At 41.1% G+C, this 12,741-nt stretch overlaps 1 protein-coding gene across 2 annotated transcripts in view; it reads right to left on the reverse strand.

Annotated features, from left to right (window-relative positions):
* Nucleotides 1-1,490: 1,490 nt before the first annotated feature.
* ADGRG2 (adhesion G protein-coupled receptor G2) overlaps nt 1,491-12,741 on the reverse strand; it is a 113,394-nt gene continuing 102,143 nt past the window's right edge. For both annotated transcript variants that reach the window (XM_070605289.1, XM_070605290.1), the window contains exons 25-29: nt 11,262-11,361; nt 10,408-10,691; nt 7,330-7,431; nt 6,197-6,349; nt 1,491-3,260 (exon numbers count right to left, since the gene is read on the reverse strand). In XM_070605289.1, the coding sequence (XP_070461390.1) occupies nt 3,076-3,260; nt 6,197-6,349; nt 7,330-7,431; nt 10,408-10,691; nt 11,262-11,361 (824 nt within the window). In that variant the 3' untranslated portion in view covers nt 1,491-3,075. The remainder of the gene's footprint in view (nt 3,261-6,196; nt 6,350-7,329; nt 7,432-10,407; nt 10,692-11,261; nt 11,362-12,741) is intronic.

Raw genomic sequence — 12,741 nt, forward strand, 5'->3', positions numbered from 1 at the left:
AGCTGAAAATAGCCAATTTGCCAAATTTAGTTACTTCTATGGCAATTTAATTTTAGTTAACTGGAAATCATTTTGTTTTTCATCACAATATTTTAAAGAATGTTGAATTTGCCTCTGTTTCAGCTTCCTGTAGCTAGTTGGAAACTGAGCAGTAAAGAGAGGAAACACCAGGGAGCATAAGATTTCTTCATAGTGAAGAATATATTTATAAATATATTTAAAAGAATATATTCTGGAAGAGGGTATTCAATTTTTGTCTGCCTCAACTTTTTGATGTTGTACCTAGAGGCTGAGGTGAAAAGAAAAAAGAATATACTGATAAGAATTATTCCCATCCATGTTCTTAAGTCCACTCAGTCTTTCCTTTTCCTGTCCTCAGCCTCCAACCGCAGCAGCAAGCAGCTGAGGCAGAGACAAACTAAATAGTCCTTAAAATGCTGTTATGGAGACAAAATGACAACACACTAGTCCATTTGGTAAATTGCTCATTCACTAAGTTAGTTCTTCATCGAAATGGCCTTCAACAAACTCACCTGTTTCCTAAGTGACCTCGTCAGACACAACCCAGTATCCCAAATGAAGCCATTTCACCATTTTTGCTGAGAACAATCATGATGCTGCTCATTGAAGTTATGCAAACACTACTGATTGCAGTGTGTTTTGGGAAAAAACTTCTCGAATGTTCTGAGGAAATACTTCTTCAAATACTGGCCACTGCTGTGACACTCCTTGCCTCCTCATATTGGCACCACTTCTGTCTCCTTCAGTAGAATCTTAGATTGTGGGAACAATTTTAAACCCAAAGGAGGATGCTTCTCAGGAACATTCTCTCTGCCCTGCCCTTCGCTGTCTGAAGTAAAAAAGTAGACAAGAGAATTTGGCTTAAGGACTGCAGCCCAGACACACAAGACAATAAGAAAATAAGGGAGGGGGCGGGATCTAAAAGACATAGGACATTGTGCATCCTTTTGTGTGTACACTTTGGTTACATAATCTGCTTCAGGAGATTTGGTTTCTGAGATCTTGCCTCCCAAATCTAGACTATCTCACCACTTTCCTCATCAATTTAGTACTCAACATCTTTGAGGCAGCTGAGCATCGGGGAAGGAGAGATTGCTCAGAGAACTCTTGTGGAGTTGAGGCCAGCTTCCATGTTTGTGGCTTTCCTGTGCTCCCCAGAAACCCCAAATCCTGTCCTCACCTTCTTGAAATTCTGTTTGATGCTGAGGAAGCAGACACTTGGAGGGGATCCAAATCTGGGGCTTGTGTGGGCCAACGGCAACATGTGTTAAAGAGATAATCTTGAAAGAGTAAGGGAAAAATGAAAAAGAAACCTCAGCAACTGATCTCGTGAGGCAGAACAATCCTTGCTCTAACTTCACAGTCACAGTGTGCCTGCTGTTTGCCAAAAGATGTTACCGTGTGTTCGTCTTAATCAGACCCGTCCAACCGCTTCCATGCCATGCCGCCAGGGAAAGAGATCTCAAACGTTTTCTGTTTGTGAAAGTTCTCAAAGGACTTAATTGCAAATTTATTTTGGCGATTTTAATGTATAAATACAAGACAATTAAATAAATCGGAGAAGAAATATTGCAAAGGCAAATCAGCACTCATGGAAGTGTATTACATTATTACTACAGTTAGTCTGGGATACAACATTCACTTGAAATATATGCAAGGGAACCTTAGGGAAAGACTAAACTAAAGGGTTTTGAAATGTTCCTAATAAGGACATACTTGAGGCACTGCTCAGGCAGCTGTAGGTGGGAAGCCAGATGGACCCTCTATAGCTAGGAGCAATCAGGGTTTGATACATATGGAAACAATAGCATTGCAGGATAGTTCACCATTCCCAGTAGCTGCTCCCTCTTGTCACTATACACTCGTCAAAACTTGATACCTTTTAGAAAATAATTATAGCTCTGGCTGGGCCAGAGTGTACCAGTCATAACAATCAACAAAGTACCATGCAGTTGTCTTTTAAAGAACAGCAATATGATTATTTTCCTTATATACATCTCTTTTAAAAAGTAATCCTACTCTACTCCCCTTTTCTGAAAGGCTCTGGGGATTTGAGAAGTGGCAGTGTATGTATCTCCTCCACATTCACAATCTTCCTGACATATGGTCTAGATTACAGTTCCATCCCTCTCTGTGGCCAAAGTATTAAGCTAAACATCTTGGTGCAGATTCCATAATCTGATGACTAGGGATGAGGTCAGGAGATGGGTATCAGTATCGGATGCCGTGTATGGTTGTTCAGGTTGTACCCTGCACAAGGGTACATCCAAGAGGGTGAGTGAGTGGGGCTAAAATATGGCCCCCACTCTGTTTGTCAAACCATGAGCCCATGGGGCTGTGTCTGCCCAGTGGGGGCACCTTTTTATAGCTCACTCAAAGGCACTGTATGAGCTAATTGTGGCACTGTCTGCTTACATTTTTCCAGTCTGGCTGGCATCATTATTTCCTGATTTCAGTGACGTTTCTGTATTTCACATCCCATGTAATCTCCAAAAGGAGCTTTAGAATTCACTGAACCAGCAAGGATTTTCTGAATTATCACATTAGACATAACACAACCACAATTCTACAAAGAAATAAATTTACACAGTAGAAAATAAATACAAAAAATGTAGAAGTAAGATTTTTGACATGTGGGTCACTAGAATTTAGCTTATTTACAACAAAGGCATGCACAACTAAACTCACCGACAGGCTGAAGTCAACAGTTCCTTTATCTGATGTTATCAAAGATAACTTAGCCTCTTTAAAATGTGGCTGGAAGTGAACTACTTTTGATTGTTTTTTAAATGAGTCTTATTCTTAGTGTGTTGTTTAAAAGCAATCTTCTTTTAAAATGAAAGATGTGAAACCAAATTGCAAATGTCTAAAAACCATGGTATAATGTCTTGGTTTCCTCTTCTAATAGTAACCATTGCCCTCAATTAGTTTATGCTCCTCCAGAGGTTGCTGAGTATAAAATTAGTTGATTTTCATACATCTCACATTGTGTAAAAGGTAAAATTGGACATATTCACACTCTCAAGCATCATGCTTTGATTTTAGAAAAAGGAATCACATTTGCTCAATAAAGTGTAAACTTCCCCGCTTTGAAGTCCTTCTGAGAGCGATACGGCTTTTGCCATTGCAGGAATCTTCTCTCTCATTAAACATGTGCTGTTTTCCAGTGAAATCATGGAGGCACACGTCTCCATTCTGAACGCTGAAAGAAACACCATTCTTGTCTGTAGAAGCATTCCCTATGTAAGGAGCAACAAAACTGGCGTCATGAAGCATCCACAGAAAGCATTTAAAAAGTAAACTTAAACATCACTTTATTCTTCAGTATGAACACATAGAGTATGTCTTTTAAAAAAATATTTGTGCTATATTGTCATATTTTATTTACTTTTCATTTTTTCCCTAAGGCCACTGAAAGTAGGCAAAACAAACTGGAGAATGATTCAGAAACCAGTTCTCTATGGCAGTTTTTTAAAAAAAAGAAATGGTCAAAATATGAAGCAAAGCAATATATTTGATTTTAAAAGGCCCATTTCCTAACTCTGGGTGAACATATATTGATTTCAAGTAGTAGCATATGTGTAAGATAACCGAGTGTAATATTCTGGTCTCCCCCCAAAAGTTCAGGTTAACAGAGATCCCCATACGTCCCCTTACAAGGTTCTTGGTTCTCTAAGATTCCTATAAAATAAAACTCTGTACCAGAGAAACTCAGATCGACAACAGTCATGGCAAGAAAAAATCGTCTCTCACAGGCTAAACCAGCCCCTCTGACCAAATCAGAATAGGACTGATTCCCAAGAGCAAACCACCAATTCTGCCTCAGAGTCCAGGCCAGGGAGAAGCTAGGCATTCTAAAGAAATTGTGGTTTGGACCTGGGCCTCTGCTACCCTGAGCAAGCCCTGATTTGGCCGGGGGGGGGGGGGGGGGGCAGGGGGGGCGGTGGCGCAGCTACTGAGACCCTCTAGCTACTTGACACCATCCTTCTGACCATTATACCATTGGAATACAATGTGGAAAGCTGAATAATAAGCCCATTCGTTAGTTCATGCCATAATTATAATAGTAATAACGATTAACAGTGCTGAGAACTTCATCAGTTTCATCTCATTTATCACCCTACGGGATGGGTGCTATTATTAGCCCCATTTCACAGATGATAGAAAGGTTTCAGAAATTAAGCTTTGTTCAAAGTTACATGGCTCAGAAATAAAGGAGTCAACATGTGATGTTTCTTCCAAACTGTGACTTGGGGCCTCGTGTACCAAGTGAGATGGCTGCTGGTACCCAAGCCTCTAAGACATAACTGAAATATGTACTATTCACCCAAACTAGGTGGTTAACATAGCACCATTTCTGGGCACAGCTCAAATAGGGCATGTGACTGTCTGAGGCAGCTGCCCTGAGCTAGGCATTTTGGTGCAGGAACAATCTGACCTGGTATCATAAACAAACCATTAAACTTCCAGCTGCTTTTTTCAAATTGCCTATCCCATTCCTCATCCATCCCAGATCCTGGTGTGCAGACTGGGGAGTTAGGGATGTCTGTCTGACGCCTCTGGTACATGGCATTAAACACTTGGCCATTTTGGTGGCCTCAAATGCACCCCCACCCCCACTGCCAGCCATCAAAAATAGCTGTGTCAAATCAGCCATGTCAAACACCTGTGCAAAATGTGCTGCTTCCGTCAAATCTGACTGTCCAAAGGATGGCAGCATATTGATAGGCTAGGCAAGTGAGCCTTCATCTTTGAGTTCTTTCTAGAATATGGAAAAATCTGGCTGTAAGAGCCCCAAACACTTTTATCCAAGCCGGTAGGCTTTACTGATATGTTGTGATTCTGAGGCTTCTTGATGACTTACCTCACACCTCTGATTTCCCTACTTTGAACTTAACTTTCTCACACTAACTTATTAACTAGCCTTGATTGCCACTGCCTCTACTCTGTTTACCTACATTGAGTCATTCCTGATATAGCCATTTGGCACAGAACCCAGAGCTCTCCCTCTAGTATCTATAGTAAAGAGCTAAGGCCACATGGCAGCTGTTTCTCATACAGCAGTGGTTCTCAACAAAGGGGAAGGGGGCAATTTTACCCCCCAGGGGACATTTTGCAATGTCTGAAGACATTTTTGGTTGTCATAACTGAGGGTGAATGGGTGGGTGCTACTGGTATATGGTGGGTGGAGACCAAGGATATTGCTAAACATCCCCAAATGCACAGGACAGCCCCCACAACAAAGAGTTATCTAGCCCCAGATGTCAATTGTGCCGAGGTTGAGAAACCTTGATTTAGAGGCATCCTGTTGTATTTTAAAAGTCTATGCAAACCAACAGGACCTCCCATCTTTGGGCGGTTGGAAAACTATCTGGCAGGTGTATGAACCTTCTCACAAATTTATTTGAATTTGTCATGAAAATAACTAATATCCTCAAATAATGAATAAAGGCAAATTCTCCAGGGAAGGAGAAAGTATACTAGCAGAATTTAAGTTTTTATAAAAATGCAAAAGATATATTAAGAAGATAGAAATAGATAAGCTTTTATGAGGCATGAACAGCCCCAGTCTTATGAAAGAAAACATACTGGAAGTTTTAGCTAGAAATGTCAGAATTAGTGAGTAAAGGAGGTGTGGCAGCAATAATCTGTTCATATATTGGTGACATATATGGTCACCAATACTGGTCGCAATTCATCATTCAGTATTTTATATATCCATGGGGATTTGGGCACTGTCACAAGGCAGCCACAGTGTGGAAAAGAATGAACAAACGTGACAGGCAAAAAATAGGAAGGTTTAAAAGTGTTGAAGATGTGTATGAGTATAGATGTACTAAAAATCCATATAGTCTTATCAGCTATTTTAGGCACTGCTTGCACAGAAATAGCACAGCACTGAAGTCCTTGGGCAATACTTAAATCAGGATTTGCAGCGTTAAAACTTTTAGGTCATCATCCATTCCCATCATGAAAAACAAAATCTTAAAAAAAGAAAACAAAACAATTGTTCTGGTATTTGCTCTAAAATGAATCAATTTGGATTAATAAACTTTCTCTTTTATAAGGGAACCACATTTTGATCCACTAGTCATATATGTAATTATTCACTCTGCTTAGCAAAAATGCCATTAAAGGATAAAACTAGCTTGAGAAATCCTATATTGAGACATACCATTCCCGCTCGAGAGTCCTGAGCAGTCGTTATTCACTAGCAGCGTGGTGGAGTGGGTGGAGTTGCTGTTCGACTGTAAGGAATTTGAAGAGCTGGACACTCCTTGGTTTACAGTCTGCTTCTTTAAACCGTTAGTAGCAGTTTTACTCCAGTCTACAGCAGAATAAGCATTACAGGAAAACAAGGGGAATGTTGAAGCTCAAATACAAGAGACAGAGTGTGACCCCCTCTAGCAACTGATCTCTCACTTCCAGATCTTACAGAGAAATCACGCATCTCACAAGTGGGTGTGATAAAATGTATTTTCATTTATGACCATATACATTTTTCCTTTAAATGATTGCCTGCTTAAAAGTTACCTATATTCTCTTGGAACTAAAGGCCAAGCTAATTTGATTGTGTCTATAAATATCCACTGAATTAGGTAGTACTTCAGAGCCAAGGACTGTCTTCACAAGAAGACAAATCGACTGTGTTGTGATGACTAATGGTTCTTAAATCCAAGCAAATGATTGAACTATATATACTGCCATTTTCTGAGTACAGATCTTATGCAACCAGATCTTTGAAATACTGCAAAGGTTGTATTCATACAAAAAGAATTTAGGTTTTCAAACAGCACTTCATTTTTCTTATTTTCTTAAAAATGAGCTATTTGCTCTACAACTCAGTAGGACATACCTGGAAAAAAACTTCAAAACAACCAAATGTATGCTAAAGCTTATATACAAAGCCTGGCCCAGTAACAAATTAAGCAACTTACAACCAAGACCTGTGGAGAAAAGGTTGAGTCAAGACTTAAAAAGTTATGAAGGTAAATATTAAGAATTACTTTGGGTAAATGGAAAACGAGCTCAAAAGGAAATAAATTCTAAAAATTTCACTGTTGCCTCATTCAAGAAGCAGCCAGCCCATTAATTCTATTGCTCACTAAGTTCCCAGAGATGAGTAATTATTTTTTAATTCACTAGGTTTTCTCCCTAGTGTTCATAACCGAAATTTTCTGTTGGGCAGGTTCCGTTCATTGATTTCCAGATCTGATAGCTCTTTGGCACTGATTACTTTGGATCTTAACTTATGCAATGTTTTCCTCAAGATTTAAGAGAAGGAGAAAAAGTAAGGTAAATCTTTACCAGAATTTTCAGCCAGCCGTAACTTTCCACAACAAAGATACCGCCTCCATTGCTTTCTGACGTTCTCTTTTGCTACACAGTAAAAGATGAATATGAAAAATCCTATAGGGAAAAAAAACCCATAACACAATGAGTTCCAAACTGAGACTTGAATGTCTTGAGTTTGCTTTGCACAAAAGATAACATCTTTGGCAGCTATAGGCAAAGTGAAATTTTGCAAATTGAAAAAAAGTCCAAAGCCCTGGGAAAATTTGCTACTGAAAGGCACCCTAGAAGGACTCTTTTTGTAAGATAAAAAATACTTATGAAAGGAATGATTACTCCATATTTCCAAAATTAAACTCACTGTCTCTCCTCTCACATCTTGTCCTTAGCTTTCCCTATCTTTGGAAGTACAAGCCATCCACCCAGGATGCCAGCTGGTACCTAGGCTTCTACCTGTCCACCCATCTGTATTTATAATCAATTTCCAAGTTTTGTCAGTTGCCATCTCCTCTGTTAGTCTCACATCCCTCATCCCTCACTACTCCTCTCCAGCCCACAGCCTTGTCCCTTGCCTGAGCCTTCCCTTCTCCTTCCCTAGCCTGGGGCACTGCAGTCACTCCTTGTCTGCCTTCCACTTTCCCTCTAACCTGCTCAAGGAAATTCTCCACTGGCATCCAGGCCAAGAAGAGGGCAACACTACAGACTTGAAGCGGCCCCCAGGCTTCGCCTGCCACCTACCTCTGTCCAGGTCAGGCAGGCACAGGGCTCCCACACAGCCCCATTGCTAACACTCCTCAAGGTTTTTGCCAATAAATATTTGCTGAATGAATGGATGAATTCTGAGTTCTCCCTCTCCCCAACCCCCAACCTATCTACTTTAAAATCTTCATTTTAAAATATCAGGTTTGCTTCTAGTCGGGTACCCATTCCCATCCCAAGGACTGATGTCTTGACTACTGCACACCTTTGTTCATTTGCCACCCTGGGTGGCTACCCTCGGTTGCATTAGGGGAGAAACAACGTGTATGAGTGAGATGAAAATGGGGTTCCCAAGTCCCAAATCAGAACCTGCACACCTGTCTCCTTTAATCCCCCCCAAAGCCCTGTGAATTAGGCATTGTCTCCTTTTATAACTGAAGCAATACACTCCTTCTATCCATTCATATTCTAATGAGAAGACATTCTGGGGAAAGGAAGAGAAAGAGGCAGGTTCAGTTTCCACACGAAATATGTGAGAGTAGGTACCTTGCTTTCCTGTTTAGGATTAGTGTGATTTGGGCAGGTATTTTTTTCTCTTAAAGTGTCTCTTACTTTCACAGGACACTGTTGGCAAATAAAACTTTTCTCTTTAATAGTAGTATAACACCTGGATATACCAATTGTAGGTAAAAATGAACAACTGTATGTAACCAACAAGCATATTAACTGGCTTCCTCCAAATAAGAACCGATAGCCAAATTAGGCATTTCAATTCCATCTCAGGTTGGAGTTTCTTTGAAAACCAGCAACATGATCTATTCCTTGACCTACCTACAGGAGGATGCTATGGAAGCTAACAGCAAATGGAAAAAATGAAAACAAGCAGATGAGAATGCAATTAAAAGGCATCCCAATGAGGATTTGAAATAAAAGGAAACCAAGGGACATGAACTGTTATTGTAATGTAAACCTATTAGCCTGTTCAGCTTCTAATGTCAAAGTACTTCCATTAAAAATTAATCACTTGGGGGGGCCGGCCCGGTGGCGCAGTGGTTAAGTTCGCACGTTCCACTTCTCAGCGGCCCGGGGTTTGCCGGTTCCAATCCCAGGTGCGGACATGGCACCACTTGGCATGCCAGGCTGTGGTAGGGGTCCCACATATAAAAAAAGTAGAGGAAGATGGGCACGGATGTTAGCTCAGGGCCAGGTTTCCTCAGCAAAGAGGAGGACTGGCAGTGGTTAGCTCAGGGCTAATCTTCCTCAAAAAAAAAAAAAATCACTTGGGGCCAGCTCGGTGGTGGAGAGGTTAAGTTTGTGCACTCAGCTTCAGTGGCCCAGGGTTCACCAGTTGAGATCCCAGGCATGGACCTATGCACTGCTTATCAAGGCATGCTGTGGCAGGTGTCCAACATATAAAATAGAGGAGGGTGGGCACACATGTTAGCTCAGGGCCAATCTTCCTCAGCAAAAAGAGGAGGATTGGTGGCAGATGTTAACTCAGGGCTAATCTTTCTCAAAAACAAAAATTAATCACAGCTGGGTCAGCCTGGTGTCCTAGTGGTTAGGTTCACATGCTCTGCTTCGGCGGCCTGGGGTTCAAGGGTTCAGATCCTGGGTGTGGACCTACACACCGCTCATCAACCCATGCTGTGGTGGCGTCCCACATACAAAATAGAGGAAGATTGGCACAGATGTTAGCTCAGGGCCAATCTTCCTCACACACACAAAAATTAATCACAGCTGACAAGTTTTATAACACTGAGCTAAAAGAACTAGTAATTTGCTTTTCTAAAGAATACCAAGAGGATTCCTAAATGACTTGCAGCTGGACTTTATTAACAATGGGAAGTGCAGAAGCAGAGGGTGACACACAGAGCCTGCCCCTTTCCTGCTGCATGTCCCAGCAGACCAACTTCTCAGGATTAGCCACTGGGCCAGGCTGCTGCCACTTGGGTCTGTCTATTGACTTGACATTTATCATTGTCTTCAACTGAAACACAGAGCTACTAGGTCCGAGTGGTGAGACCTCACAGGGACATTTATGGTATGTACACTTTTCTGTATGCATGTTCTACTTCAGTAAAAAGTGAAAAAATACAGAAGGTGAGGAACCAAGTGAAGGAAGAGTAATTGACTGTCCCAGAAAGAGCTCCTGGCAGGTTCCCTTCAATATGTTCTCTCCAAGGAGATAATGATGGATAGGAAGAAAAAAGTACCACTTCTTGAATTTAGTGGATGCCTTTCTTCCAAGGATCTCAAAACACCCTTTCTCAAAGATAAATCTGTTTTTCAGTGCATATATCTTAAACTACTAAATAAGCCACTTTGCAGATAACTTTTAGTAGCGATATTTTTAAGTTCAACTGGCATCATTCAGTGTGCTGTACAGCTTACCTTGTAAGGTGTTAAAGATGGCAAAGAGATACATGAAGGTGACGTTAACTGGTCCCCAGGCAAAGAAGGCAAAACCCCAAGTAATTCCCAGTAAAAACGTAAGGCCAGCAACGCTTCTGAGGTCTTGAATACTGGTTTTTCGCTGAGCTCCCAATTGCTTCTTCTTTTTAATTCGACAGAGCTGAACCAGGACCACAATGAACATGCTGACGTTCAGCAAAAATATCACACAGAAATATCCTACAACCGTAATATAGAATACAGCATTGCTGTTGATCCAGCAACTGGAATTTGGGGGGCAGAAAACAGGGGAAAACATATTACAACGCTGAAATATGGTTCAAAACGATACAATGAAAATCTATATCACTTTACTGAAATATTTCCTACAAGTACAAAAGAGAAAAAAAGATAAAGCCACTGTTTTCCAGAACCATTTATAGCTCTAGGAAAAAAAATCGAAGAGAGTTAGTTTATTTTAGGACACTTGGTGATTGAAGGTATTTAAAAAATATTCTTTGAAAATATTCAGGATTTTACCCCCTTGAACTCCTAGTTACTCTATTCCATGAATCTTTACTAATATAATGTAGCTGGTATTTCATTTTTATTAGAGACTTATGAAAGTATTTTCGAAATACTTCTTTCTAACTTGTTTCTTGAATACTTAAGTAGTAGCACAACATTTCCAACTAGCTTATCTCATTACATATATAACTGTGAAGCCAGCTGTAAATGTTCCTGGATTTTATTAGGATGAGAGCTGGAGTTGATATGCTGATTAGATCCTCCACTTTCTTGGAGAATTTTGTTTTCCAGTTCACTTAACATTCCCTTGGGGGCTTTGTACTCACAAGTCATCGGGTGAGCCATTGGGGAATTTCCCATAGGATCCAAGCCCATAGTTATCTGGGGATATAATCAGGACAATGGTCACAACCACAGCTGGTACCCCTGGAAGATGGGAAACACTGGTCACACACAGTTCTAATAACCAAAGGTGGTGAGAAGAAAGAATAAAGATCACGTTCTATTTCATTCTAGTAGCAGAGACTGGTGAGCTGTTCAGCAAACCCAATTTCTTTTCCTTCTTGGCACATGGCTAGACATCTCCCAGCCTCCCTTGCAGCTAGGTATGTGTGGCTACATGACTTCTTGGCCAATGAGATATGGTGGAGCCAGAAGTGATTGGCTCCACCTCTAGGCCTGTCCCATAAAAACCTCCTGTGAGATCCTCTACTCTCTTTTCTCCCAAATTCAGGGCAACCTTGGAAGCCCTGTCTTGAGGCAGAGTCTCTAGCAGCTTGGATCCTGAATAACTGCAAGACCAAAGACCCCTCTGTTTCTGCTAACTGGATTGTGCATGAGTGAGGAATTATCTTCTCCTGAGATTTCAGGGTTTGTCTGCTACAGCAGCTAGTGTTACCCTTAACTTATACACATCTGGAATGTAATTTTAAGAGTCAAGTGGCAGGCAAAGTGAAGGACTCCAAACTGTAAACCAAATAGTCAACATACTAGGGTTATCAATCTTTCATTATGAACCAAAAGTCCTCAATTGACTATCTGGAACCCATTGATGGACTGAGGAGCCTGACCTGGTTGATTTGAGGGTGGTGACTGCCACTATGCTAGCTCTTTCAAGGGCCCGTGGGCACTTCTGCTAAGAGGAAACACAATGGGAAGGCTCCTCCCAGCTTAAAATGGCTGGGAAGGCATCCTTCTCATCCCTCCACCCCATCACCTCCCCCCCACCCCACGCTGACACCACACACTGTACACAGAGACCACCCTGACATCCAGTCCCAAGGCTGTGGTAAATAAAAAACAATTCCTTCTCACAGAGAGGTTGAGGTGCCTGGTATGATCTAACATAATATTTCATTTAATTCTTTTATATTTGTACCTTTTGGAGACACTGGCATATGACTTCCTAAGTGAGACACTTTCCAAAAACTAAAATATTGGAAGTGTGGATTTTGTCCTTGACATGGGAGTCCAACCTTTCAGGCATCTATAAAAAAGATAGAATCTGTACCCAGTGTCAGAAGCAGTGACTTATTTTTCTGGGAAGAAGTGACTTATCTTTCTGGAAAGGTGGTATTCCGTTATTCTTCACAAAAATATAATGACAGGAGGGTAACAAGGGTAACAAAGGGTCTGCAATCCTGTTGTGTAGGGAATATGTGAAAGAAATATTTAGCCTGAAGAAGAGGAGGGAGCCTGGGAGGAATGGTGGCTGTCATATAGTGGAAGGGATATGCATAAGAAATCAGACAGCCAGGCTCGGCTGTTCTTGAAGCTGTGTAAATTGGGATAAATCACGTCATCACT

This window comes from Equus przewalskii, chromosome X (assembly GCF_037783145.1).
Source record: "Equus przewalskii isolate Varuska chromosome X, EquPr2, whole genome shotgun sequence".
In the NCBI taxonomy this organism is placed as follows: domain Eukaryota; kingdom Metazoa; phylum Chordata; class Mammalia; order Perissodactyla; family Equidae; genus Equus; species Equus przewalskii.